This window comes from Prinia subflava, chromosome 13, assembly GCF_021018805.1.
Source record: "Prinia subflava isolate CZ2003 ecotype Zambia chromosome 13, Cam_Psub_1.2, whole genome shotgun sequence".
NCBI classification, from domain to species: domain Eukaryota; kingdom Metazoa; phylum Chordata; class Aves; order Passeriformes; family Cisticolidae; genus Prinia; species Prinia subflava.
The window spans coordinates 15,145,218-15,173,144 of record NC_086259.1 but is presented as its reverse complement, the minus strand read 5'-3'; the positions used below and the strand labels follow the sequence as shown (position 1 = coordinate 15,173,144).

Genomic DNA, 27,927 nt, shown 5'->3' with positions numbered 1-27,927 from the left:
AAACCACATCCAGTTCTGTTGGGAAGTAGCTTTTCTAAAAAGGATCTGGGGGTCCCAAACTGAACATAAGCCACACAGAAGACTAGGGGTGTCCTGGGTTGCTTTAGTCAAAACATTGCCAGGAGGTGAAGAGAGAAGACACTTCCCCTGTGCTCAGCCATGGTGGTCACCCCTAGAGCCTTGTGTCCAGTGCTGGGCTTCTCAGTCCCAGCGAGAAAGGGACATAATGGGCCAGTGAAGGGATATGAAGGTGAATGAGGGAGTGGAGAGAGGGTGAAAAGCAGTGGGAGCCAAGCTCTTCCCAGTGGTGCCCTGTGCCAGCACCAGAGACGATGGGCACACGCTGGAACACAGGAGGGTCCCTCTGAACTTCAGGAAACACTTTTTCATTGTATGACCAAGCACTGGCACAGCCGGCCGGGGACGTTGTGCAGGATCCATGCTTAGAGGTGTCCAGCAGCTGTCTGGACACGACCCTGGACAGCCGGCCCTGGGTGACCCTGCTGGAGCAGGGCTTGGACCAGGTGAGCTCCAGAGGTGCCTCACCTCAGCCAGCCGTGGCTCTGTGAGCTCCTCCAGAGGAACATGGAGACTTTTGTTTACCCCAGGTCCCACCTTGGGGCTGGAAAGAGGTCATGGGGTGACAGGAATAACGAGGAGTGTGACTGGAGGTGGCAATGGGCTGACAGTGTAACAGGGGTGTGAGCAGGCTGAGGTGGGGTCGTGAGGGTGGCGGAGGTGACAGCGTCTGCAGCGGCGTGAGGGGGTGGCGAGGGTGTCAGGGTGTGGCGGGCGTGTGACAGGCTGCGATGGTGCAGGCAGGAGGAGGCTGGGCGGGTGACACGGCTGCAGAGGGGTGTCAGGGTGTGCCGGGGCGGTGACACGGGAAAGGTGACAAGCGACGGGGAGGTCGGCGTGGCGGCATCCGGCTCCTGAGGGGCGGGAGCAGCCGGGGGGCCGGACCTCCGCGCCGCCGGGGGGCGCTGCGCGGCGCTGGGCGGGCGCGGCGGCGGCGGCGCCGTTTCCGGGTTGGCTGCGCGGCGCTCGGGGCGGCCCCGCCTGCAGCCGCCGGCACCGGGCCCGGGCCTCGGCAGCTCCGCGGGCCCCGCGCCCGCCGCCCCCGGGCCGGCCCCGCCCCGCCCCGGCCCCGCTCCGGCCTGGCCCTGCCGCCCGCCGCCGCCGCCCTCCTGCGCGCCGCGCCCCGCCTCGCCGGCCTCCCGCGCCGGCCCCGCGCCCTCCTCCTCCTCCTGCTGCAGCCGCCGCCCGGCGCCGCCATGCCCGGCCCGGCCGCCGGCAGCCGGGCGCGGGTGTACGCGGAGGTGAACAGCCTGAGGAGCCGCGAGTACTGGGACTACGAGTCGCACGTCCCGAGCTGGGGGTAAAGCGCCGTGCGGGGACCCGCCCTCCCTCCCGCGGGAGGGCCTCAGCCCGTGGGGAGGGTTTCGTGATGCCCCGCTCCCGTGCTGGGGTGTCCCCGGGGGGCTGCGGAGGGGGAGAGGACTCCCCCCTCCCCGGCCTGCTGCCCTGTTAGTTATCCACTCTTCCCCCACCACCGCCTCTCTCCTCTTGGTGCCCGCAGCAATCAGGACGACTACCAGCTGGTTCGAAAACTCGGCCGAGGGAAGTACAGCGAGGTCTTTGAGGCCATCAACATCACCAACAACGAGAGGGTCGTCGTGAAGATCCTCAAGGTGAGTATCCCGTTGATGGTGTAGGGGCTTGTGGCAGCTGGGAGCAAAAGAGAGAGGAGCTGGGCCAGAGAACTGTTGGATCTCTTTTCACCCCCAAACTCCTGTTTTCTGGTTAAGGTCATTGGGATGGTGTGTTTGGAAATGGATTTGCTGTCTTGCGTGCTGTAGCGGTGTTTTGATGTCTCCACCCCTCCTTGTCCAGCATAGCTCAGGGCTGAGAGTTCCTCTGGAGGGGGAGAGCTGTGAGTCCTGACATTTGAACAGCCTTGCGTGTTCTGCCTGTTTGGCAAATCGTATCTGGCAATGCCTGTCTGAAACAGCCCAGGGACTGCCATTTCAACGAGAATGTGAAGCCTGGAGGGGGGAATCCTTCTGTTAACCTCTAGACAGCCGGCATGTGGCCTTTTCAGAGCTAGGCTGTGGGATGCTCGGCGGTTAGAAAAGCATCAATATTTTATATTCTGTCCTTTAGAGAATCTGTTGTGGAAAAGAACTTCATCACAGTTAGACTATAAATACCATGGAAACTTGAGGGGGCTTAAGGAGACCTACCAAAGTTTGGCAGTGTTGGTGACCTGTGTGCTGGTGTGTTGACCCTGGTGGGGTTGGGCTGTGGGGACCTTTGTGCAGCAGTGGGAGGCTGTAGTTTGGGATGGCTGTGCACGAGTTATACACTGCAGGGCATGTCTTACCATGTTTGACACTGAAGCAACAGCTCACAGCGAGCTGTGCTAACTGTCCTAGCAGCACTCTTGGTGATCTCTGGGCAGGCAGGGGAGTTAAGACAGAGATGAAAGGTTAGACTTGCAGTATGTTTGGTTCTGGCTTGGCTGACACTTGTGGCTGTCACTTGTTGGACTAGCAACACTTGTCACTTGTTCCCCAAGAGCACGTGGGAGCCAGTGTCTGACCATGGGTGTTCTAAGAATTTGAGCACACATTCATCCACAGTGTGCAGGGGGGTCTGAGCTTAATGTGCCCCTGCAGCCACTGAGAAGAGCAGCTTTCCAGGCCATGCATCTCTGCGGGGCTGTAGCCTTAAGGCATTCACTAGATCCACTCAGATAGCATGTCAGGCTCTCTCTGCTGACATTCTCACTCTCTCACTGTGCCTGCTTCCTTGGGATCTGCCTTAGCTTCCCAAAGAACTTGTCATGGTTTGTCCAGCCAGCACTCCTGTGAAAGGTATGATCTTCCATCTGTCTCTGGGAGGAGACACACAAACCCCAGCTTTGGCTGTGGTCAAGGAGGCAGCCAGGTGAGCTTGGGAGAGCATCTGTGGCTGAGCCTGACGTCAGGGCAGAGTGGTGAGGTTCACGTTTCCTTGCCAAGCCTGGTTCCTGTGGCATGCTGTTTGGCCCTCCCCATCCTTTGGGTGCTTTTTGTGGTTTGGGGTTTTGTCTTTTTTAAAAGAGATGCAGGCAGGAGTTTTTGCTCTGAGACAGTTGTCACAAGTGGTAAGTACAGAGCTGGATTTTACAGCAAGATGCCTTGTGGCTGGCCTGGGGAAACTGCACTTGTGCATGCTGCTCTGGAGCCCTTGATGGCCTCTTCAGGACTGCTGTGATTTATTGAGATCCTAGGTCCTGCCCCACATAGAAAGGCACCACAAGGCTGAGAGGAGGCTGCAGGGAAAGTCATCAGAAACCCTGCTCCTTGCCTCTTCCCAATCCAAAGAGCCTCCCCTGGAGCAGTGCTGCTCTCCCTGTGGCAGCTGAACTCTGTCACGTCTAGGGAGCCTCTTAGCCTTGGACGGTGAGTCAGCTGGCAAGAGTCATCTGAGGGCAGCTGGGTGCTCCTTCTCCTTGGGGCCTGAATGTGTTGCCTTAATGCCCTGCAAGCAGGAGGCTGGATTGTCCCAGATTTGAAGCGGATGGTGTTGCCACTGGTTCCCCTGGCTCTCCCCACTTGCATTAACATGCAGACAGCATTCTTGTGAGTGAGCAAGGAAAAGCAGAAGGTCCAGATAAATAAAGATGAACTTTCTCCTCAGTGGAAAGTGGGTCAGTGAAAAGGGAGTTTCAGAGCACCATGTTGTGTATATTATGAAAACCTGTGAAGTGTGGCAATAACATCACTCTGATCTGTGGAAAGTGCCTCTGGTTTCCTGTAAGTGGACTCAAAACTTCATTGCAGATGTAATTGCATGTATCTACAGCGGAGCCTTAGCAAAGGGGCTGGGTGTCTCTGTTCCTCCTAACTGGGGAAAAATTCGGATTCTGTGAGATGAGAAATGCGACCAAAAGTCTTCAGGTTTTTGTATCATGCAAGGATGGGTCAAAGGGAAGTACCGTGGTTGGGCAATGGATGCTGTTTAGCTTTTTAGCACAGTTGCTTCTTTCTCTTGAACATTTTTGAGAGTACAGTTTATGTTAGGTGTTAGAGTGAGTTTAGCAAGAGTCACTGTTTTAATATCTCAGCTTCAATGGAAGTCACTGGTGTCTTCCTAGCCTTTGCTCTTTGAAGCAGCTTGTCCTTACTGAGCTCAAGCTAGCACATAGCAAGTACTTCCCCTGCTTTGGTGTTGTGCTGCCTGAATATTTTGTACCATCCTCCACAGAGGTCAGGAAATTTTATCACCCTCTGGTGCAGAACTGAGCCACAGAGATTTCCTGTGTGCCTTTGGGCAAGTCCCTCAGCCTCAGCAAAGCTGAGACTAGAGCACAGGTCCTGGTTTAGTGCTGCATGAGAGAGATAACTGTTTTTCCTCTTTGGTCAGCCACTCTCCTGGTTTGTAAGTGAAGACTTTGGCTTTGGACAAGGCCAGGAAGTTGAGGACTCTGGTTGGTATCACAGTGCCCTCAGCCTTTTGGGCTTGCCTAAAGCAAGGTGTCCTGTTTCCCTGGCCAGGACCCAGCATTTCCTTTCAGTTCTGCTATCCCAAGTGCAGGACCAGGCGTCATCCTGCAGGAAAATGGGATGTTGCTAGTTGTGGTCATAACATGTATCAGCAAAAGAAGAGAATTAAGATCATGCAAATGACTATGACATTACCATTTCCTGGGTCGAGTGCCTTACAAATATGATGCCCTTAATGTCACTTTTCCTGGGAAAATTCTGCAGCTTTTTTTAAAGAAGGCAAACGAAGCAAACAAGTTGCTTCTCACTCCACTGCAGCAGGACATCAGGATGCAGTGTGTAGGATAGTGTGTGCAAAGCAGTGGGGCAGAGCCTGAATTGCCACACAGACATCCCCTGCCCAATATCCTCCAGAAGCTTTTATCATGAGAAGTGAAGCAGAGGACAACTCCCCCCCTGCTTTTCAGTATATTCAGGGAGCAAAGAGTGAGAAGGGTCTGACGTGTGGGGACTCTGCACTGTACTGACCTTCCTACCCTCCCCTTAGGGGACCCAGGGCATGGAGTCAGCCAGCAGCCTGTTCCTGCAGGCCCTTGCTGGCATTGGAGGTTCCTGTGGGCTTTTTGATCTGGCTGACCTGGGTACGGCTGTGGCCCTGCTTCCTGCCTGTCTCAGGGCAGCCCAGCCAGGAAAGGAGAGTGTGTGAAAGTGTTCTGTAGGTGCTTTCATGTCATGCTTAAATCTGATGCTAAGGTTTGACTCCCAGGATGAAGCCTGGCATTCCTCAGCAAGTACAAAGCAGGTTTAAGACATCCTTGTTGCCAGGGAGTTGTCTGTTGTCTACATCCAGTGCAGGTATCTAAAGCACAGCTCTGCTCTTCCATATCTTACCACACAGAGGGTTTTGGTGGACCAGTGAGGTCAGTCTGTGCTGTCTTTTTGATGAACTTCTCATTTTGTTTTTCTGCTAATGCAGCTCCAAAATGTCTCCCAGCATGCCTTTAAAGTGCATCCTCAGTTCTGGGGTAACAGTGTTCCTGCAGGAAGTGAACAGTGTTGCAAGTTGCCACTGTAAAAGCCAAAGGCTAACTTTCCACACTGCTTGTAACTGCTACAGGTGATACGTTGTAGTGAGAATGATGCTGTTATAAGCAGTCAGCTGCTGTTAGTGCTGGTGCTGAGTGTTGGCTGTACCACTGCGTCCTTCACCTCCCAGTCTGCTGTACTGCCTCCATCCCAGTGTGCACTGGGGTGGAGATTACAGCATCCATGTTAGCAAGTCTCTACAGGAATCAGGAGTCGTCTGCTTTCCTGGTGCACCTGAGTGTCCATGTATGCTCTACCTGCCTGCAAAGCATTGAACTCATCAGAAAGAGGCTGTGTTGTGTCCTTGTGTGGTTATTCTGCATAGGCACAACATGGGTGGAGGTAGGGAAAGAATGCAGATGCGAGGACCGGTGAGATGGAGGTCCTGCAGCAGTGATGAAATAGCCTTTTTCTCCTTTGGTGGCTTTTGTCCCTCTATGCTGAGTCCATGCACTAGAAATTTCAACCATGTACATGGTTTCACAAGTGCATTCTTGTTTGTTTGGCTTTGTTTTTCCCCTGTTCCCCCATTTGGGCTGCCTGAACCCTCCAGAGCTGCTGCTCATACCAGGCACTCCTGGAAGGTCCTGCCAGTGTTGAACTCCAGTTATCACTCTAGTAACTAGAGAACCAAGTTGGGATGGTGGCTCTGGTAAGTTTTCTTCTGTCGCCACAAGCCTTAGAGCCCACATACAGCAGCTTGTTCTAGAGGGGGCTGAAATGACTCTCGTGCTGATGTGCAGAAGGGATTGCACAGGGAAATGGGATTGGATGCTGTTGGTCCCTCAGGCTGGAGCTTTTGACTGCATCGGTGACCTTCCACCAAAGCGTTCAATGCCTGCTCCTGGTAACTCTGTCTCACGCTCCTCCTGCGTTTGCATGCCCCGAATCAGCTCCCCCTGGCCCACTTCCTCCTCTGGCAGTCTTGAAATGAGCCCTTTTGCAAGAGAGATGGGTACACAGCTCTTCTCTTTCAAACACCAGTTGCCCAAAAAGAGCTTGGCAGAGCTGGCTGCCGGAGTCCAGCCTTGTGTGAGCTGAGACCAACTGGGACAGTACTGGGTGTCTCACAGAGGCCTGGAGATGCAGCTGGTGACTCTTGTGGTGGTCGTGTAAAAATACAAAAATACAAACACCAAGGAACTGATGGGCTGCAAAGCTGCAGCTCCCACGTGGAGAAGGGTGAGATGCAGCATTGTGTCTGTTTGCAGGGGCCTGAAGGAATGATTCCCATCCCATGGAATGGTGGTGGTGGGGATCAGGGCTTGGTCCTCATGTATCTCCCTTTTAGTTGACTGCAGAATTCTTGATGTATCATGGGCAGTTCTGAAGCCCCAGGAGGTTTGTTTTGGAGTACTGGAACAAAAATGATTCTGAAGGAAAGAAAGAAACTGCCTTCAGAACACATGCTAGAATATTCTACCAAACTTAAGTATATTTTATTTAACTAAAAAAAAATAGTACTTTTGCAGTTTCAAGGTATGTTTTTCCGCCCTCTTTTCTAAAATTCAAGAGCAGCTCACAAAATTCCCACAATGGAAGTGGTAAAATGCAAACAACCAACAGAAAGTTAGCATAAGTGGGCTCCTTGATTTTGTAGCTCTTTGGAATACGATTATTTGGTTTCCTAGCTGATGTCTGGCAAAATAAGCAGAGCTGCTCTGAAGCCAATTTTCCTATTGAGCAATTGGCGTCGGGCTTTATAGGCCGATTATTGTGATCCTTTTGATAATACTTGCTAGAGACAAATGAGCTTCTAGTGCCAGCTTTTAAATGTTTAAAGCCTGTGATAGGGATGCTGCTCGAGCCTTTTGCTGGTCCTGGTTGTGTGTTCAGATCTCCCTGCTTGTTCATTGGAAGCATCGTTGTATTTCCAGGCTATTCAGGCTTGGTGAGCAAAGAATTGATTTTTTTTTTTAATGGGGTGGTGGAATACATTACTTTAGTTTTTCATGGATTTGTATCTTTTGACTGCTAAACCTTTTTTTCCTGCTGTGCTAACCCCAGTTTTGTTTCAGAGCACCTGCTGGGCAAAACCCAGCACCTTCTGGGATTCCTTCAGAGCAGCACGTGTGCTCCTCAGCTGGCAGCGTGTGTGTGCTGCCAGGCTGCCTGCTCTGGGCTAATGTAAAATGATTTTTATGCTCTGGACTTAACTCGTATTTCACATGCCTTCCTGGTCACTGCTTTTCTTTCACAGTGTGAAAATATGGAGAGAACTTTGGGTAATAAATCTAATTTCTCTCTTTGCTTGAATTCAAGCAATGGTTCCCAGGTTGTTGGGGAAGGCTGGAACTGTAGCATCTGACAGAAGAGTGTACTCCCTTTGCTTTAGAAACCAAGCAAAAAAGATGTTTAACCAGGCAGCCATTTATTTGTTCAAGACAGGAAGTGATGGTTGCAGTCTTTTATTTAAAGGTTTATTTTAGCAAACAATGTTAATTCTCCCAGCTGGTGTTTGCTGCAGCTGGACTCCTTCCCTGCTTACAAGTTTACATGATCCTGTGGAAAATGACCCAGGATCTGCTCTCTTTGTCACAAAGAGGTGTTTTCTTCTGGACCTACCTGACTGCCAAGCTTATTGCGTGACATTTTTCACCTCTGCAGAAGGGTAGCTTTGCATGATACTCCCCAGTCTTTGGGAAAAGAGAGTTGGGATAGCTCTGGCCACTGTCACTGCCTCTTCTGCCCAACTTGCAAGTGGATTGAAGCATCCTTATCCATTTGGCTGGTAGGGTGGGAAACCTGCAGCTACCAAAGGATAGGTGGCTGGGAATAGTCAAGTGAGAGCTGCTGGGTCCAGCACAGACCATCCTCCTGTGGCTGGAGGTCATCCTGTCCCTCTGCTCTGTGAGCTGCGTGTTTTGTGTCCACAATCTGCAACCACCTCACTTCCAGTTTCCCTGAGGAAGGAGGCAGTTTTCTGGGAAACTGGAAAACTGGCTTGTGCTAGACAGTAATGTTGTTCTAAGGGTACTGATGCAGTTGAAGTAATTAAACCCCTCCCGTGTAGACACGGTTAAACTGAGACATGTCTTTTAGCCTGGTTTCCTATGGAAACAAGTCTTATGCAATCCTGCTGTCTGTCAGCCTTTTTCCCCCTCCTCCCCCCAGTAGTTTTTGCACTGGTTGGCCAATTTCAACCAAATGCGACAGAAGTCTCCAAGCTGTCAAGTTTGTACAGATTTCATGGAAGTGGGTTTTTGCACAGAGCAGAGGGACTGTGTTGGAGCCCCTTTCAGAGGGAAAAGCTTTGACCCATACTGGTCACTGGAGAATCCCAGCATGGAGGAAAGCTTTGAAATGCCTCTGGCGTGGGAACAGATGGAGTTGGAGGCTGTACCTGTGTGAAACATTGCCTTGCAAACACAGGCAGATCAAACTCAGGAGCAGTTAATTTTGTCGAGGTGCCTGCTCTTTTCCTCTGCTGGAAATCCCCTTCCCAGTGCAGGAGAATTGGCCTGTGTAGGAAGCACATGAAATGCTGCTGTTCATAGCCTGGTTTGATAAAATAGCCTTAAATGAGAATTGTTAAAAATACTCTGGTTGCAAGGAGTGGTGTTTTAGAAGCTATCCCTGCTGGGAGAGGCAGATGGTTGGAGGCCATAATAGCTTCAGTTCACATTTAATCCATGTGTGTTTGGAGTCAACATCCTTGGAGAGACAGATCGGGTGACTCTGAGAGACAGTTGTAGCAACCCAGACTTAATCCCAGTGTGTGGCTGATACGCTGCTGCTGGCCTGTGGTTTCAGCAGTGCTGGTCTCTGGGACATGAGGGAAGTCAGCAGAGTTTCTGTTTGAACAGTTGTCCCCAGCGCAGTGCTGCCCATGTGCTGGAGTGGTTTGCACCACTCCAGTGTTTGATTTGCCAGATGCAAGAGGCTTGGGATTGGTTACTGGGCTAAAATGGAGCCCCAGTGATGTGCCCTAGGATAGCACACAGAGTTTGCAGCTGTGGCTGGAGCTGTGGGGTGGGAGGTGGCGTGAGGCTGGATAGGTGAAAACTGTGCAGGATGGGGTGTAGGCCAGCAGTCACCACTGAAATGGGGAAACTGTTTCCCCACATTGCTCTCCCTGAGGACGCTCCTAGGCAATAGCTTTTCCTCTAAAATCACTTCAGCCCATGGCATTTCTTCTGCTTCATCCTTGTTTACCTAGTGGTGGAAACCCTACTCTGAGCGCTGGCTGCGTGCAGGGAGAGCGCCTGAGGATGCGCTGCTGACAGCCCTGCACTGAGCAGGGTTCCCAACCCCAGCCCTGCCGTGGGCCCTCATCCTAGCTCACAGCTGATGTGGGGATGGTGTGACCAGCCTGGCCAGAGCTCTGCAATCCTGCAGCTTAGCAGGAAAAAGTGCAAACAGCAAGTGGCTTTTAACTCTCCCTCTTGCTGACACAGTGTTCGCCCGAGTGTCTTCCCTTGGTGATGTCAGAGATGCTGCTGGTGGTGATTATCTGCAGGCATTTCATTTAAAAAAAGACCAACTTTCTTCTCTTCTTTTATCTAAGTCACTGATTTTGTCTGCTCTAGTGTTTTCATGTGTGGTGGGTAAGGATAGATTTCTGATGGAGGTAATCTGGAGCATCATTTTCCCATCCTACATGAAAGAAACATGTGGAAGTGACTGGAAGACAACTTCTCCCCCCAGCGGGAGCAGTGGTTGCTATGAAAGGAGAAAAGGAAGTCTTGGAGAGACTGAGGGATATCCTGCCCTACCTAGCTGATGCAAAATGCCCCTGAAATAACTACAGCACAAACAAAAAAGTGTTTCAGAGAGGGCATTGGGTTCTCTTGGCTGTATTCAGGGGCTATTTCAGCTCCCAATCAGATGAAGATGTTGCAGCAGAGAGGCTGTAAAGCATGTCTGTCATAGCCAGGCCATTCAGGGAGCACCTTCAGGATGTCAGTGCCTCAAAGTTCCTTGGAAAACAGCCTGTGTGTGCATCTGCCTCCCTGGACAAGCAGAGTAACCAAATTACATCCTCTAATTCCATCTTGGCCTTCTGGTAAGTTCTGTGCATGTGGATGACACAAGGGCGGTGTCCGTCTCCATGCTGACATAAATTAAATTAGTTCCTAATGAAGCATCCTCCTCTCAGGTTCCAAAATGTAGCCCTCACTCTTGCTGGTGTACAGGCCCCTGCTCTGGCTGCTCCTCCCTTTCTGTCCAAGCTCCCAGGAGCTCCAGGACTCTCTGGGTGCTGCCCTGGGGCTGTTGGTTGCCCACTCCCCAGCAAGCCCTGCCCCGCATCGCTCCAGCTCTGACAGCTGGCCTTGCTGCCATTTTCCACAGTGGCTTTATGAGGTGCTGACGCTCCTTGTGCTGGCATTGGTGTTATTTTTGGCACTTAGCTTCAGGCTGAGATTCTCATCTTTTGGCTTTAAAGTCTAGCTCATGCCTTTTAACTTGAAAGAGGAGAAGAGCAGGATTCGAATCTGAAGGTTTCAGCCACCTGAAGAGCCTGGAAAGACAGCATATTTTATCACTTACATAAATGCCATATTTTCCCACTATATAAAACCTTCTGTTCCTTCTCCTGTCTGCTCATACATTTCTGCCAGGGGTCTGAAAACAGGGATTGCTTTGGATTTTCCTGTAAGGGGAATATGAGTTGTCCCATCAGCTCTCTGTGGCCATCATAGAAGTGGGAGGCTGTGGCAGAGGTGAGCACGAGCTGTTGAGCTCCTGTGGCTCCTTGTCCTTCACGCAGACATCTGCTAATGTGTGTTACTTTGGGAAGGTGCCTCATACCTTTGCCATTCCTCATCACACCCCTCCACACACATCAGACTCAGTGCCAGATGATGAATGTTTTAGAAAGCTAAAAGTCTAGAGAGGAGTGTTTTCATCAGCAGCCTCAGAGATAGGGCTTTACCAGCCAAGGGCTTTACCAGTCCCTGCAAGATGTCTGTGCAGTTCTTTTTAGTGGTGCTGGTGGGGCAGGAGGGGATGTTCCAGCTGTGGAATGAAGGACTGCTAGACTTGGTGGCTTGCAGCTGGTGCCACCCACACTGGTTAATAGCCAAGGCTCATTAAAAAAGTCTCATCTCTTATCTGCTCTAAACTGCCTTTCCTTTCCAGCAGGCACAGAGTTAGGGTTGTCCTGGGAGTGGATGAGTTACAGAAACAGTCATTTGCATTGAAGTGAACCACTGGATCAGCAGAGTGTAAAAGCTAGCCCAAGCTCTGAGCCTCTGCCTTGGGAGCAGATGTTCTTTGTCACTCTCCACAGGGTGATGTCCAGAGAAAAGCTTACTTTGCAAAGAGGGCTCCTGAGACTGAGCAGATTAGAGGAGGAGTCAAAACTGTTTAAAATGTCTTTAGGCTTTAAAAATAATCATGGTTATGGATGCAGTGACATGCTGTGTGCATTTGAGATGGTTGCAAGTGAGGCACAGCAGTGTGTGAGCTTACAAGTAATCTTGATGTTGGAGACTCTCAGGTTATTGTTACATAGGATTAAACTACTCGTTGGGAAACAGGTTGAAAAGTGAAAGACTGGTTAGTGCTGGTAAAGAAAAGCACAGGTAGGTCCACCATGCTTGTCCTGTGGCTCTGAGTGCACAATGTAAATCAGTTTGCTGAGGTTACCACATGGCAGTCCAAGGTGCTTTTAACCACGGTTACTGGAGCCACAGTTACATTTGTCTGGAGGGGTTTGATTGTCCCCCTGATGCATGGGAAGGTTTCATGGATGAGAGGGAAATCCTAATTCATGCAAAGTGTCCGTCTCCTCTTTGGTGCTAGAAATGTTCCCACATGAGGATGGGAGCAGAGAGACAAGGGGAGAGATGATGTGTTCCAGTCAAAATCAGTGGCAGAAATCAGTGTTAATTTCTGAAAGGACTCTCACTTCTAATTTCTTTTGTCTATTTAAGCCAGTGAAGAAAAAGAAGATAAAACGCGAGGTTAAGATTCTGGAGAATCTCCGTGGTGGCACCAACATCATTAACCTGATTGACACTGTCAAGGATCCAGTGGTAGGTGCCTGTGTTGGGGGGGTGCTGGGATTGCCTTCCCACCAGCTGAAAGCACGGGCTGGTTGGTTTGAATGGGCTCCTCTTCCTTTCCATGTTCCCCAGACTCTTCAACCCCTTCTGTGCCCTCCGTGAGTTGCCACAGCTGATGGGGGAAAGTTTTGAAGTCCTACAAAATTTCTGTAAGAAAGCAGAGCCTGTAGCCTTCTAGCTTCTCTCTGGCATCTGGAACCTAAGTACCAGCCAGGGAAGGTGGTTATTAAGCACTTCAACCCTTGTGGTTGCTGTCCTGCCCAGTGACCAGAGGTCATGTCATGATCTGCACTGCCACAATTACCCCATTCCTGGGGAGTTTTCTCTGACTGGCAGCTGGCTGAGGGCTGTGACTCCCGGCCTGCTGGCAGCCCTGGAGAGGAAATGCTGCTGCAGTGCTGGCAGTCCTGGCTGCCCTTCCTCCTGGGAGGCCTTAGCTCCTGGTTTTGCCTCACCCAGTGCCCTGTCTTTGTTCCATGGCTGCGGGGAGCAGCGCTGGTCGAAATGCTGAGTTGGTGCTCAGTGTGTGGGGTATAAGCAGGGCTGCACTTCCCATGTCCTGCTCCCACCTTGCTCTCCCTAATGAGGGCTGGGTAGAAAGCAAAGGCTTTCTCAGGTCTCTTGGAGCCAAAGAAAGGTCAAGTGCATATTTTAAACCATGATTTTCTCTGTCTTGCAGTCAAAGACCCCTGCTCTGGTGTTTGAGTACATCAATAACACAGATTTTAAGGTGAGTTTGCCTGAGTGTGGAGGAGGGAGGCTTTCCCTTTCTGTAAAGTGCTGTGATTTTCAGATAATCCTAAAGAGCTGTGGAGGGAGTTTAGAGTTTTCACAATTGTCAGCTTCACTTTTCTTTCTCCATGTGAATCAGAAACCTGTTATTGGGCTCTAGGTGAAAAGGCATTAAAGGTTTCTGTACTGAACTCCCAACTCTGAGGAGTAAGGTCAACAGGTTAGATATTCTTACTCCTGTCTCAATTTAGTAATCACTGCTGTGCTATATATTCAGCCCAAGTTAATCCCTGAGCTGTAGTGCTCTGTTTACAGCAGTGCAGTTGATGGAGCTGGTGACACTGACTTACTCTGCAGTCCTTCAGACTTGGGGACTCTGGGGTGGCAGAGGCTGGAGAGTTCATCTCCCTCTGCCAGTGGGCCTGGTAGTGGGGGATTGAACATTCTTGAATACATTTTAAGAGATTTTTTTTCTTGTCTGAGGCTGCAGCGTATTCGTTGGGTCTTTTGATGTCTGGGGGCTCCAAGGGATATTACTATTTCCAAAATGAGGATCCTTCTGTCTGACTGCTGTTACAACTGCCTTTGCTTCCAAAATGCTTTAGATAAAAGAGATCTATAATTAGCAGCCACACCTATTTTAATGGTATCTTGGCTTCCCCCATGTGAGCCTTTACCCTAAGTCACTAAGTCAGTGGTGGAGAATTAATTGAGCAGTTGCCATTAGAAAACCAGCAGTCATCCCTCCTGCACCATCCAGGGATCTCTTTCATTCCATGCTATGGGATGGTGTTTTTCACTTCCTCTTTGTCCTGGATCATTATGTAGATACAGATTTTGTAGGAAGCAGATGTACCAAACACCCAGAGAAGCATCTTTGGCTGGTGTTGGTTATAAAGGGGTGGGCCTGCTGAGCTGGATGCTGCTGGGTGGGACGTGTGCAGCCATGCTGCAGTGGAGGTCTGAGTGCTGTTTAATCTCGTGTAGAGCTACACTGCAGGAGCCACAATAACAGCAGCTTGCAGCAGCAGCTGCCCTGACAGCTCTGGGTGGGGAGAGGAGTGTTGCCGCCATCAAGTAAACAGCCATGAGAGGAGTGCTCTGTGGTGACCTTTCAGGGTTAATTAAAGCAAGTTTGGTTTGCCTGGGCTTTGTTGACATCAGCTGGCCTGTGCCAGTGCCTCCTGTGTTGGGAATGTGCCCCTGTGCTTCTCCTGTGACCCACAGCCTCCTTGTACAGCCGGTTCTAGAAGTTTTTAACTTTCTGTTTAGAGACTTTTTAAATTATATTATTGATTTTTATTTTTAATATATGGCTTGAGATAAGCTACATTGCTCAAGCAGTGGTACACATCGGTGAGGATTGCTTTGTGTATGTCCCAAGTCAAAATGTGATTACACCACTCCGTCGTGTCCTTTTTGGAGAAAGTTATCCTCAAGGCTATCCCCCAGAAACTGAGATGTGTCTATGAAGGAGCGTGCTCAGCAGTACCTAGAGGCTGGTGGCCAGCAGGGACTCTCAACTTGAAAAATGCTGGGCTTGGAGTCCATGGTCCTTTGGCCATCCTGGCCACATGGAGAGCCAGGCTAGGCACTGCTGGTGGGGGGAGCATTGGACTGGCCACTGCAGGAGTGACAGTGCTCAGCTCAGGCTGCTGCATTAGAAACAACTACATGAGCTTGCAGCAGACTTTTGTAGGCTCTTGGGAGAAAGCCTGGCTCCTTGGGGAAGTCCAAATTCACTGCTGTACAAGTCCAAGACAGAAAGTATTGATGCTTTTGATGCTGATTGGTACAAGGCAGGAATAACTTGTCTTGGGAATGCAAGTGTGTCCCCAGGGCATGCAGTGTGGCTTCTTGTGTTCAGAGCTTATTTGTAACCTGAATTTCCCTAGCTGTGTATGGGGTGTGTGGGTTGTTTGATGCTCCACTCCCATGAGCTGTCTGCCTGTTTGAGTAAGTTCTTGGGGCTGCAACTAATTGCAGATTATAGAGCTGCTTCTACTGAGGGTGCCTGTGGGTGTCTTCTCTATAGAAACTCCCAAGATGTCTCTTGCTTGCTCTGAAGTGCCAAGCAGAGAGTACAGAGTACGTGAGACCGCTTGTGTTGAAGATCTCAGCTTGCTCTGTACCTCTACACGTGAAGCAGCTGGAGAGCACCCAGTCATTGTCCCCTCTGCTCCACTGTCCTTACTTCCCTGGGCAGCCAAGTTCTGCTGGAGTTAAGTGCCACATGAGCTAATCCAGGTGTCAGGATTCTCTTCTCTTTGTTTGGATGTGGCTGCTGCTGGTGTGCCCCTCTCTGCGTTGACATTGGATTCAGCAGCACTGATGAGAACCAGCATCTCGGTGGTTCGGGGTGTGTGAGGCGTTCCCAGGGCAGCTTCTGTGGCTGAGGGCTGTGACTCCTGGCCTACAGTGTTGGCAGTCCTGGCTGCCCTTCCTCCTGTGAGGCCTTAGCTCCTGGTGACACGTTTTGCAGGCAGCAGGTGGTTGCTGACCACTTCACAGGATTTCATTTTTCTCTGTCCTGTTGGCAGTATTTGTTCACAAAGCAACTACTGCTTGCATCCAAGTAGTTGCTTGGATTGTCTGCTCAGTTGTCTCCTTTCTGGAAGTTCCTTTCCTCCAGCATTATTATTTTTTACTTTGATGCTAATACTTTGACCCCTTTGCCTGTTCAAATGGCAGAACACTGTTCATGTCAGTGCACCCATGGAAGTGGCTGCTGGGTTTTCTCAGCTCTCTGTGCCTGGGCAGAAGCTGCAGTTCTGTGGGATCTAACCTGTGGCTGTGAATGATCCCAGATCAGAAGCACAAGCTTTTATTTCACTATTCTTAAATGATGGTATAAACAGGAGACTTAGGTGATACCTCCCCAGAGCTGATTTCATTTTCTAAATTACCTGTCTGGGTCCCTTCTGGAAGTGACAGCACTGTACTTGGCGGGAGGATGAGCTGGAGCCAGACTGGAGATGTATTCTGCTGTGTGAGGACAGCAGCTTATGTACAGGGTTAGTGTTTCTCTTCAGACCTGCTGCATTACTTGTCATCTGAGAGCATTCAAGCTCCCCACAGTAATTTGCCTTAAATGAAAGCTGCACTGGAGAGCCACACACAACTGAGGAACCATCAGCGAAATTAAATGTCTTTTGTTAATTGGTTTCAAACTAGAAATGAGACGCCTGCACTTCAGCCACTGTCAGCTGTCCTGTATTTTGTAAGCGTACCTGGTACTGTGCCTTTCACTGCTGCAAAGAGGCAAATCCCTTAGGAAAGAAGGGGACAGAGACAGCTCACAAGGAGCAGTTCTGGGTTGGGTTGCTCTAGCAGGTTTGGAGCTGAAGATGAGATGGGCTAGAAGGGTGAGCAATGGAGGGTTGCTTCAAGATGTTCTGCCTGCTGGAGTTGTGGGTACAGTGGGCTTTTGAGTCAAGTCTTCCACTTCACCTGCACTTTTGTGAGTTTTCAGGCCCAGTTGCTGTGAGGGAAATGTGTGCATGGGTTTTATCCTTGTACATCCAGGGTTTGTTTAAAAAAATGCTTGTTGCCCTGCAGAAGTATAAAAGATTCTCCTGCCTTGAGTGGCTGCCAAGACTTCATGCTTTGGGAACTGTTTTCCTTTTTTTTTTTTTTTCTGTTGCTGCTGCTGCCCTGCACCCCAGAGCAGTTTCTCTCCTCGCAGCCACCCTGTTGCTCTGCAGATGCTGCTTCCTGCACGTAGCCAGCTGTGTTGCTCACTCAAGGGAGAGCAGTGAGCATTTAACTCCTGTCACCCCATGGTGGGCGAAGCGTGTCTCTGCCTCCTCAGGCACTAACAGCATTTGTTTATGATTGGTTATGTGATGTGTGCCAAAATATCACCAAAAGCTGCAGAGGGGTAGTGGTTGCCTGTGGGTGGGTTTGGCCTTTCCTGCTGTTCTCTATGGAGAAAGGAGACCAGGTCTCTGAGGCCTCGTGGGATTCTGAGTGCTGAGCAAATGTTTGAGCTGGGTCTGAGTGATCCCCACAGTGATGTTTCTGATAATCCTTCTCCACAGAGACAGCTGTAAGAGCAGAGCATGGGGCATGTCTGCAGAAGAGCTGTCTGTCCTGCCCTGCTGGGCTGGGCAAAGGGGATTTTGAGCCCACTGTCAAAGCCTGCTGGAGGCAGCTGCTGTGCAGGACCCACTTGCAGTGGAACCTTGGCTCTTCCTTCAAAGCTGTCTGCATTCACTGGCTGCCTGCAGGGCTGAGCAGGCTCCTGCAGGGGCTGTTCCCTGTGGTGAGCAGAGCTGGGCCCTGCTAGCCACACTGCTGGCCTGGGCACTGACAGAGTTCAGAGGGGCTGGGTTTCACAGGCAGCTCTTCTAGGGAAATCTGGTGAATGCTGTTTGCCCAATAATGTTTGGGCTTATCATGGCCCAGTGCTGAAGGCCATGAGCCAGAGAAGCAACAGCATTGCAGGTCTGAGAAGAAAGACACCGGTGACCTCTCTTCCATCCCTTTCCCACTTCCAGGCAGCAAGAGGCAGAGAGCCAGGGAATAGGAAAAATGAGATCTAGTCTTATAATGCCACTGCCTTTCCTGCCCTCCCCCTTCCCCAGGTGTATTGATGTTGCCAGGTGAAGTTAAACAGGGCAGTGAATGCCAGGAAGACATGTTTTACACATTTCTCATGGTGTTTGTAACCTAGGAAGCTGTTTAAACAGACTTCTGGAAGGACTCAGCTGTCCTCTGCTGGCCCTGCGTCCTGCATCAGTTGTGCACAAGTCAGGAAATCCATCCCTGCTATGGCTCTGTAGCTTGTGGCTATATCTTTTTTGCTCCCTGCTCACTTGTCTGCTTCACTGGGTTGCTCCAAAGCGTTAGGATCATCCCAGCTCACGAGAATACAATGCAGTTGTGTCCTGGAGGCTGTTAAAGCTCTGTGTGTGTAAGTGACACTTGTATGTTGTCAAATGATTTCTGATTTTGGAGCTGGGCGAGGGCTGTTTGGAGATGGCCCTCAGTAAGGCAGGAACCTGAGGATCTCAGCGTGGGCCTGGAGGGGATCCAGGGCCAGAGCTGCTTTTTGGAATGTGAATTTGAATCCCTTGCTCTGGGATTTCTCCTGAAGCTGCCAAGCGGTGCCTGTGATGGACAGCGGGCTCCAGTGCTGATGCAATTGGTGATTTGTCTGAGCTATGAGATGATCCTTGCTTGTAAGAAAGGGCAGAGAGGTCTGGTCCCATTGGTGCCCTGTGAGTGTTCTTCCCTGCCCTGTCCTGGCATTTTGCCTTGCTTTCCCTGTAAGAAAGAATAGCTCAACAAGGTTGGCCTGACTCCACAGCCTGTGACAGATACAGAACAGAAAGCAAATTTGGGGCTGGCTGTTGTGGGAGCAGCAGGATGATGAGTTTTCCTGTGATGGTGCTGCTGGCACAGGGCAGGTTAAAGTGCCCCCTGGAGCTCTGTCACTTCCACATGAGCAGCTGCAGAAGGACACAGGAGAGGAGAGTGGCGGCAGTGAACACTTCCCCACAACTTGAGTTGTGCTCTCCTTGGTCCCACAAGCATTCCTGTGCTCTTCAGTTGCTTTCCCTGGGATAGAGGAGAGCCTCTGTGGCTCTAAGGCTGGCTCTCCTCTTTGTGCTTCCCGACCCCATGTTCCTTTAGATTGATGTTTTCCTCTGCCTGTTGCACCCTGAACACTTGGACACCTTCCCGTGTGTTCCCAGCCTGCCTGCTCTGAATGCTGCTGTCAGTGCTGACATACAAAGTCACCACAGTGACTTAAAAACAGAAAGAAAGTCACGATTGTCTGTGCCTCTTCCAGAGCTTTTGCTCTGTCCCCCTTGGACAGACAGCTGGCCCATCTCCTGCTGGAAAGTTGTGACAAGTCTGAATGATGTCAGTAGCATTTCATAGGAGCTCTTGAATCCTTTATAATTTCCTGGCAGATCTGAGACCAGGAAAGCCCTCAGAAATGGTAGCATTTGTAGGGAATCTGGAATGGGGTTAATGATTGGAGGCAGGTGGGGTGCACAAAATCAAACAAATCCAAATCTGGAATATTTATCTTTTTCTCTGTTTTTTTTCCCTCCCTCCCCAAATCTGTTTCAGCAACTGTACCAGATCCTGACAGACTTTGATATTCGGTTTTATATGTATGAGCTGCTTAAGGTGAGTGGCATTGCACATGACAGTCTGCATGGGGAGACCTGGAATGAGAGTGGCCGTAGTGGGGCTCATGGGGCACTGTTACTAAGAGGTTACTTCTCTTGTATTTAGTGCAGAAACCAAGTCTCATAACCTGGGAAGGTTTGGGAAGAGCTCATGTTACCTGGCTTGTTGCTGTGAGCCAAACTGGGGGCCTTTGGTCACCTCTAAAGAGTCTGTGATTCTCTGAGGTCTGAAGTGTTTGTGACTGTGTCATCAGGCAGAGCTGTGCTTGGTCTTCGTGTGTCTTTTACACCATTAGGCTGCTGTGAGGAAAATCAACTACCAGAAAAACAGCCAGAGCCAGGACAAGGCCCTTGAGGCAGGGCTGGGGACCTGTGGTGCTAGGGATAGTGGAGGAGAGGGATTGGCAGCTCCAGGCTTTCCTCTGCTGCAGTATTCAAATGTAGCCCCAGAAGGTGAATTCTGCCCATTAGTTACAGGTAACATCGGTATCTTCCTTTGACACCTCCCAGCCAAAGCTTTCCTTGCCCCTCTGATGAAAGGTGAGGAGTGTCCTAAATACCTTAACTAGCCTAGCTTGCACTTCCCCATGGAAATTCCCTCAAGGAGCCATGGCAGGTCTGTGGCATGTGCTGCACTGGCTCTTGGGGGTCTCCAGCTGCAGGACAGGGGAGGCAGCAGGGCACAAAGGAGAGCTGACAGGTTTGAGTGACCCCAGGGCTGTTCTGTGCTGACCTGCTGGAGCAGCAGCTTGGCTGTGTCAGGTCCTAGCACTTGGCAGTTCTGGGCTGGCACTTTGCAGCTCCCATGCTTGTGGAAATGAGTGGGACAGGCTAGGAAAGCCCTTTGTGCTTCAGGACATGATGACAGAAGGAGACTTCCTGAAACAGATCCAGTGGGCTCAAGGGAGGCTTTCTTCTCTGCACCCCACGCTTGCCCCCCTGTCTGCAAGGGAAGGACCTTCCTGCTGGATGCTGGGAGTGAGCCTGAGGCAGCCTGGGATTAGGATGGCAGGGGTGATGAAGTTTAGATGATCCTTGAGCCCTGGCAGCACAAGACACTGGAAGAGCTTCATGCCTGGAAGCAGTTTGTGTAACCTGTTACAGATCTCCTGGACTGGAGATCCAGGACCACTGTTTGCTGTGAGTCCTGTGGGCTGTGAGGCCACGTGCCACTGCAGGGGGCTGTTCTCTGAGGCCTTGCTGTGATGGAAGCTGTTGCCTCCTTGCTTCCCACTGTGGCACGGGCCCAAGGACAACATTGCTTCCCTGGCACTGATGTCTTGGATATTGAATGACTACAGGCTGTACCCTCTTTCCGTGCTGCTGGAGATGCCATAGCATCTGATAGATGTTGATGGATGGATCTCCCTCCCTTTGGAGATTAGAACACAACATTCTCACCCCCTTCCTTAAGGGAACAGCTGCGTTGGGGGGCATGTGGTGCAAGGTCATGGAGCTGGGGAGCTTATATGTGCTTCTGCCTACAAGCTTGAAGCAGCTTTGCTCTCCCTCATGTGCTATCACTTCTCTTTTTAAGTGCAGTTTGACTTAAATCAGCAGGGCAGAGGTGACTTTCTAGCTTGAGTGTGTTTTGGGACCCAAGTGGAAAGCATCACTGGAAGGCCATAAAACTGCATGCATGTAGGAATCATTCCCTTTCTCGGGAGGAGAGCCTGACCTAGGAAGCACAGGGCTACTGAGGTTGGAGCACTGGGCTTGTCACCAGGTGGAACACCTTTCTGCATTGTATTCAACAACTGTGCAGGGAGCACAGTTCCAGGACCTGTGACTGCAGTAGGGCACAAGGTCCATACAGTCTTGTTGCCAGCTTGTCACTTTATCATGTGCAGCATAAGAGCTGCAAACTGCTCATTTCATGTGCCAGGGTTATGGCACTTCTTGTGAGCTCTTGCTTCTGGCTGAGAACTGTCTGTTACATTGATAATGCTGTGCCCATGGTTACAGCCATGTCTAATGTGTGTGTGTGTGTGTCTGCCAGGCCCTGGATTACTGTCACAGCATGGGAATCATGCACAGGGATGTCAAACCCCACAACGTCATGATAGACCACCAACAGAAAAAGGTACTGTGACACCAGGGCTAACAAGCAGGGGTTTTCCAGGGAAACTTGAAACTTTACTGGCTCCCCTCCACCTGTGCCAGCACCAGGAGATGATCAAAATCCCACAGGGGAGCACCTCAGTGGGAGTCCGTGGCTTCCTCACTGCTGGGCTGGGCTGGTTAGACCACAGGAAATGGGCAGCACAGGGGCCTACCCCACCCCATCATGGCATTTGTATCCAATTGTGTGCCTGCCCCAGGGACCTGCAATTTCTGTCAAGGAGCTGGTGGCTGGTCCACAGGTCCCTCTCTCTGTCAATCAGCAGTGGCTGTACAGGCAAGGCAAGGTGTATAAGGAAGGGAAACTCTTACTGGAGTCCTTCACTAGTAAGCAGGTTGTCCATCCCTGCAGCTATGGAGATGGTGTGCCTTGCAGGATGTGCTGAGCCCCTCCTACCCCATTTTCTGCTCTCAGTCCCCAGGTAAAATCAACACTACCTTCAGCCCAGCCTTTCTAAGCAGTGGGATAAGACTTTTGCCTGTTCCGTAGTACACAAGGTGGTGCTGGTAAGGAACCAGCTGCCCAGCAGTAACAGTGTGCTTGAATTCAGAAGGCAGTGGAGGTGTCTAAGCTGGGCTTTCCCCACCAGCTGATGTTAGGGGAAAGGAAAAAAACTGCTCAGAGAACTGCTGAGAGCATCTGCTGTCCACAGAGGGCCTCCCTCCACCACGGGCTCCACACTTGCATCAAGGGATTGAGGTCTGGCCAGTGTGGCTTCATCTGCCTGGCTGGTGACTCTGTGTCTCTATTGCATGTTCAGCTGCGGCTCATAGACTGGGGTCTGGCCGAGTTCTACCATCCAGCTCAGGAATACAATGTCCGTGTGGCCTCTAGGTACTTCAAAGGACCAGAGCTCCTTGTGGACTACCAAGTAAGAGTCTGTCTCCTCCTTGCTATCCAGTGATGACACTTGTGGCTGCACTTTAGCCACCTTTGGGTTGTCTGGTTTTGCCTGTCAGGGCATTGCCTGGGTTGGAGAGAGACTGGCTGTGAAGTGCAAAGGCTGAGGCTGCCTGTGCTGGTGGGGAACCAGGCTGTGGTGAGTGTGCTTTTTCTGACAGCTTCTCCTTTTCTCCCTCAGATGTATGACTACAGCTTAGACATGTGGAGTTTAGGCTGTATGCTGGCAAGCATGATCTTCCGAAAGGAGCCCTTCTTCCACGGCCAGGACAATTATGACCAAGTAAAGACATTGCTACCTGGCTTACTTTGTGAAAAGTTTGTCCCGAGTTCATCTCTGTGTGTGTAGTGGGGAGACTCTGGGAGCTGGGAGAAGGTTGCTACATATTGGGTTAAGTCATCTCTGATTTTGCTGCCATGTGTAGGAAACTTGTTTTCTGCACATGTTGCAAAAGCAAGTTTCAAGGGAGAAACTCCTTCTGTCTGGAATGTTTCCAGAAGGAGGGCTCTTAGATTTGGGCAGCTCTGCCTTGCAAAAGAGTGGTGGGCTGCCCTTCTGCTCTCTGAACATGCCTTTTGTTCCAGCTGGTTCGCATTGCAAAGGTCCTGGGCACAGATGAGCTGTATGGGTATCTCAAGAAGTACCACATAGAACTGGACCCGCACTTCAACGACATCCTGGGCCAGTAAGTGGAGAAATGAAATGCTGCCTTTTTTTCATTATAAGCACAGAGAGGGAGATAAACTGATGTCTGTACCCTTGAGGCACTCTCAGCAAAGGCCTGTTCGCTCTGGATAACAATGCTGCTTGCAGGCTTCACATCTAGCTGCTCATGTCATCTCAGAAAGTCACTGAAATGCAGGCTCTTTCCTTTTGTCTCTCCCATGATTCATGAGCCATCCCTATTTCTTCTCTCTCCTGCTTGTTCACATCCTTAAAGCGGAGGGTGTAGACACTGCAGTTAAGTGTGGGCTGAGTGGCTCAGTCTTCCAGTTAAGAGATCTGAAAAGGACAAGTGGAATGGATGGAATAGTGAGGACAGATTCTGTAAGGCTGGCTGGCAAGCCAGAGCAGTTCTGGTCCCAAGGCTGTCACCCTGCCTGCCACATGCTGTTGTCTAGTCCCTGTAGACAGAAGGGAATGTGCAATGTTGTGCCTTTCCTGGCACAGGAGTTCCATACAATTGTGTACATAAAGAGGAGGATTTTCCACCTTTGGCAGGTGTTTGCTGGGTGGCAGTTTGTGCAAGGAAGAGCTGTGGGCTATACTCAGAAGTGGCTGGTGGCAGGTGATTCCCTTGGGACATCGGGGTAGTGCAGTGCAGTGAGAGCTGGTCCCTTTGCAGGCATTCCCGGAAGCGCTGGGAGAACTTCATCCACAGTGAGAACAGACACCTGGTCAGTCCTGAAGTCCTTGACCTCCTGGACAAGCTGCTGCGATACGACCATCAACAAAGGCTGACTGCCAAGGAGGCCATGGAGCACCCCTATTTCTGTGAGTCTGTGGAGTAGCTGGGGCCAGCAGGGGTGGAGCTGTGGAGGCAAATTTTGGCTCCCCACTCTGCAAGTGCCTTAGCAGCTCTGTGGGTTTTCAGGGCAGTTTCTCTGGAAGGATTTGCCTGGGTGGAGCTTCCGCTTTATTAAATACTGTTTCCTTTTCCTGCCTGGTCTGTCTCCTGCAGATCCAGTGGTGAAGGAGCAGTCCCAGCCCAGCTCAGAAAACGCTGTGCTCTCCAGTGGCATGACAACAGCACGATGAGGACTGGAAAACGACGGGTAATTCAAGATGTTTACAAATAAAAGCAAAACCTTCGGTCACACAGTGAAGGGAAAAGAACCAAGGACCCCCCCCCCCCCTTCCCCTCCCCTTTATACTCGGCAGAAATCTAACCTTGGGGGGGGGTCTTAAACCTCAGTTCCTCTCTGGTGGTTGTGGTTAATGTAACTCTAACCCTGTGGTACCAAAGCCCTGGGCAAATGGTCTTGCAAGAGCTAAATATGTAGTGATATCCCCAGGGCTCCACACAACTGATTCTGGTTCACATCTCTGGATCCTTCTCTTCCTTCTCAGTCCAGCCTTCCCCACCACGCTGGTGGGGACAAATTGGTCGTTCCACCATCAGCCCTTAGCATGCCTCTTTCTGAACTTGCCTTTCTGACTTGTAGACTCTGAATGAACCAAATTCAGGCTGGGGGTCAGCAGGTGCAACTCTGTTTTGAGGTCCAAGTCTTTACTGCTCACTCTGGGCTTGAATTTGGCCCTTGAATTCCAGTTTCAATTGTGAATGCCGGGGTGGTTGGGGGGGAGGGAGGGGGAGTTCGACAAAAAACAACCCAGAAACCCAGCAGCATCTCGGGATTGGTTTGGAGCATTAAAACGAAGGCACTGATCCGAGTTGCTGGGGAGAGGAGATCCCCCCTCCAGTGTGTTTGACAAAGGCTCGCTCTGAGAAGAAACTCAATAGACCTGCTTTGGAAACTTGTGAATGTGAGGGCTGCTCTTGTGGCAGGAGAGGGGAGGGACTATCCAGACTTTCCCACCGAGCTCAGGAAAGTCAGTGTTGCAAGATTTCTTGTGATAGGTGTGCAACCACGTACCTCATGACGTGGCTCCCATGAGAATTCGTGCCAGACGCAGACTTGTGCCAGAGCACAGCTCTGGAGCGGTTCAATCCAGCACCGCAGGATGGAGGAGTGGAGAGGAGGCCGGGGAGGAGAGCACAGGGAGGGGGGAGGATCGACAAACAGCGGCGTCAGGGCAGGGGCTGTGCAGCTACTGATCCAGGCCTTGGGATCCCACACAGTGTTTTAACAAAGGCAGCCATTTGTTGAATTCTGGGGTGCCGATCCTGTTGGGGGGTGGGGGGTTCGTCTTATGGGTTCTTTCATCAGATCCCTCGATGGCTTTATAGCCCCACAATTCACAGTTGCCTCCTCTACTTTTTCTGTGTGTAACTTCATCAAGTGGTTCTGGTGACACTCAAACCTAGACGCTGGAGATAGTGTTTTCCCACCAGCACCTAAACACAGAATTTCCTTCTGCGGCATTGTTGAAATAGTTAATTTTTTATAAGGTTGCAATGTTTCTATTTGAAACATCTGTTTACATTCCATATTCCAATAAAGTTCTATTGGCATCGACAGCAGGTCAATCCATTTGTATAATTCACTGAAACCAATAAATATCTATACGTCTGAACGTCTGCCGTCTCAAATCTATGGGATAGCCAGAAGGCCTGGAGGCCTTGTCTCCTCCAGGAGGGCAGGTCGGCTCTTTCAGCCCCTCTTGTCCGTGGTTTTTTGGGATCTCTCACTCAGTCTTTGGTAGCAGTTCTTCCTGCTGTCTCCGCTGGCACAGGGCCACAGAGGAGGTGCGAGGGTTTGGGCACAGCGTGGGGCGCAGCTCTCGTGCTCCACTGGCCTCACACAGGCACTGCCCGAGGGACAGACTGCTGGAAATTTGGGCTCTCCACCTGTGTACCCCCATGCTCATCTGCTTTCAGCCTGGGGGGATGGCTTTGTCTAAAGATGTGCTGAGTAGGGAGTAGCTGTCTCCTTGCACATGGGGACTGTCCTGGCTGCCTGGCCTGAGGGGCAGGGGAGTCTCTTGTGCTCCTACTCTGTGCCAGTACCAGCAGGATTGGTTTGGGGTTTTAATATCGAGTTTTGAACTGATTTTAAATATCTACTGAATTGCTCCATTGAGAAGTGCATGTTTCTCATGGCCTGTCCAGGTTGCTATGGGAGAAGCTTGTCTATTTTCCAGCTCTTGTGTGTTGGCATTCCCGGCTTCTGGAGGGGCAAGGCAGAAGAGGTGGGGAGAAGAAAAATGGATTGAGTGGGGGAACTTTGATAGGCGGACACTATTGACCACGGTGTATGAGTGTTCTGCATATAAATGCTTGACAGTGTCTGAACCTGATGGTGAAAATTTCAAGGTGGTGCTTGGGGAAGTATCTGTTCTGTAAACCTGAGTCAGGAATTCTTTCCTGGTACCATCAAGCAGAGGAAGAGAGTTGCTCTTCCAGACATTGAAATGGCTTTCCCTGGTTGCGGTAAGCAGAGAGGCTGGAACAACCTGCCCCTTATCTCCCCACATCCCTACCCCAGCTCTAGGGTAGGATGAGCAGTGACAGATTTGTCTTGGAGGGAAACAGCAGCTGAGGAAGAGTAGTCTAGGAGTGAGCAGGGTGTGGAGTCTCCTGATCCCAGGGCAATGGAGTCATTTGACTGCAGCTTGTGCCAGTTCATCTCTGCAGCCAGTGGCTCTTCCAGCACTCTGAGCGGGAAATCCTTCTCTCCTGACCTTAGCAAAGCATTCTCCTGGCTGTAGGGATAGCCAGGAGCTGGGGAAGAGTGCTTTGTCCCTAGGAAGTTAAGAGGGCTGGGGAACATGCATCTTCATCTGCTTTCTCCTGGAGGAAGTTTAATTAGAGTCCTAGTGCATGTTCCTGCCCTTTAAGCTGGCCTGGCTCCAGCTTTCTAGCAGAGGTAGAGCATGAATTTGGCTGAGTGCTTGTAAGAAGAAAAGCTCAAAACTGAGCCCCAGCAGCCACTGAGGGATGCAGTAGGAAACGGATGCAGTAAGCAGCTTTGCCAGCTTGTCTGTTACAAGTGTGCTGGGCATGATGGGAGCTTCCAGTGGAATTAGGGGAGGTGTTTGTGGTAGTGGAGGGAAACTCAAAACAGTAGGTCATGGAAAAAAAGAGTCCAAGCTTGTGTCTGGCTGTTTGTGACAGTTCTGCTTTGCTGGACTGCATCTCTCTCTTGCATTGCTCAGGCCTGCCTTCCTTTCTTGCCCCTTCCAAAGCAAGCTGAGGTTCCCCTGCTGTCCCCACATCCAGAGGGCCATGGAGGGTGAGCCTGGGCCTGGCTGGGGTGGGGTTGCACATACGGGGCAGCGTGCCCAGCCATCGCCTCCTCACGGCGCTGGAGGAGCTCCGCGTTGAGCCGGCAGTGCCCCGCGACGCTCACTTCCCTCCTCCCGTCTCTCCTCAGGTCCGATGCTGTTGCTCCCAATTTTCCATAAGCAGAATGAGAACCAAATCAAACGTCCCATCGGCGCGGTAGAGCGACGGCGGGCGGACTGCGCGGCGCGGGCAGGGCTCAGAGCGGGCACACGCCTGGCTGGACGGCACTCGCCTCGCTATGACCGCGGCCCTCCCCTCCGAGTGTTAAAGGTTCTTCTGCCTCTGTTTCCTTGTTGAGCTCTTCCAGACCCAGAAAGCGTGGAAATGTGAAGGGTGTGCAAAGCAGTTGTTGGTTAGTCGTTCCTTCCTCTGTTCCAGCTGTTCCCCCCCAGCCTCTGATGGACCATGGTTAGCCAGCTTGTGCCTGTCTCTACCAGGACATGGGGGTTGCAGGGGACGTAGTAGCGTGATGGACAGTTCTATACTATAATTAAAAGAATTCTATATTGTTGAATAAAAGTTTTAAAAGAA

General features: G+C 51.0%; 1 protein-coding gene across 1 annotated transcript; it reads left to right on the top strand.

Moving 5' to 3' along the window:
* Positions 1 to 1,130: 1,130 nt before the first annotated feature.
* Positions 1,131 to 27,927, top strand: CSNK2A2 (casein kinase 2 alpha 2). The gene is made up of 12 exons (XM_063410346.1): positions 1,131 to 1,378; positions 1,580 to 1,691; positions 12,455 to 12,556; positions 13,266 to 13,316; positions 19,403 to 19,462; positions 21,464 to 21,547; positions 22,347 to 22,457; positions 22,668 to 22,769; positions 23,072 to 23,172; positions 23,833 to 23,981; positions 24,169 to 24,262; positions 27,485 to 27,927. Exons 1-11 carry the CDS (start codon positions 1,275 to 1,277, stop codon positions 24,243 to 24,245), a joined length of 1,053 nt encoding a protein of 350 aa, XP_063266416.1. The 5' UTR covers positions 1,131 to 1,274; the 3' UTR covers positions 24,246 to 24,262; positions 27,485 to 27,927.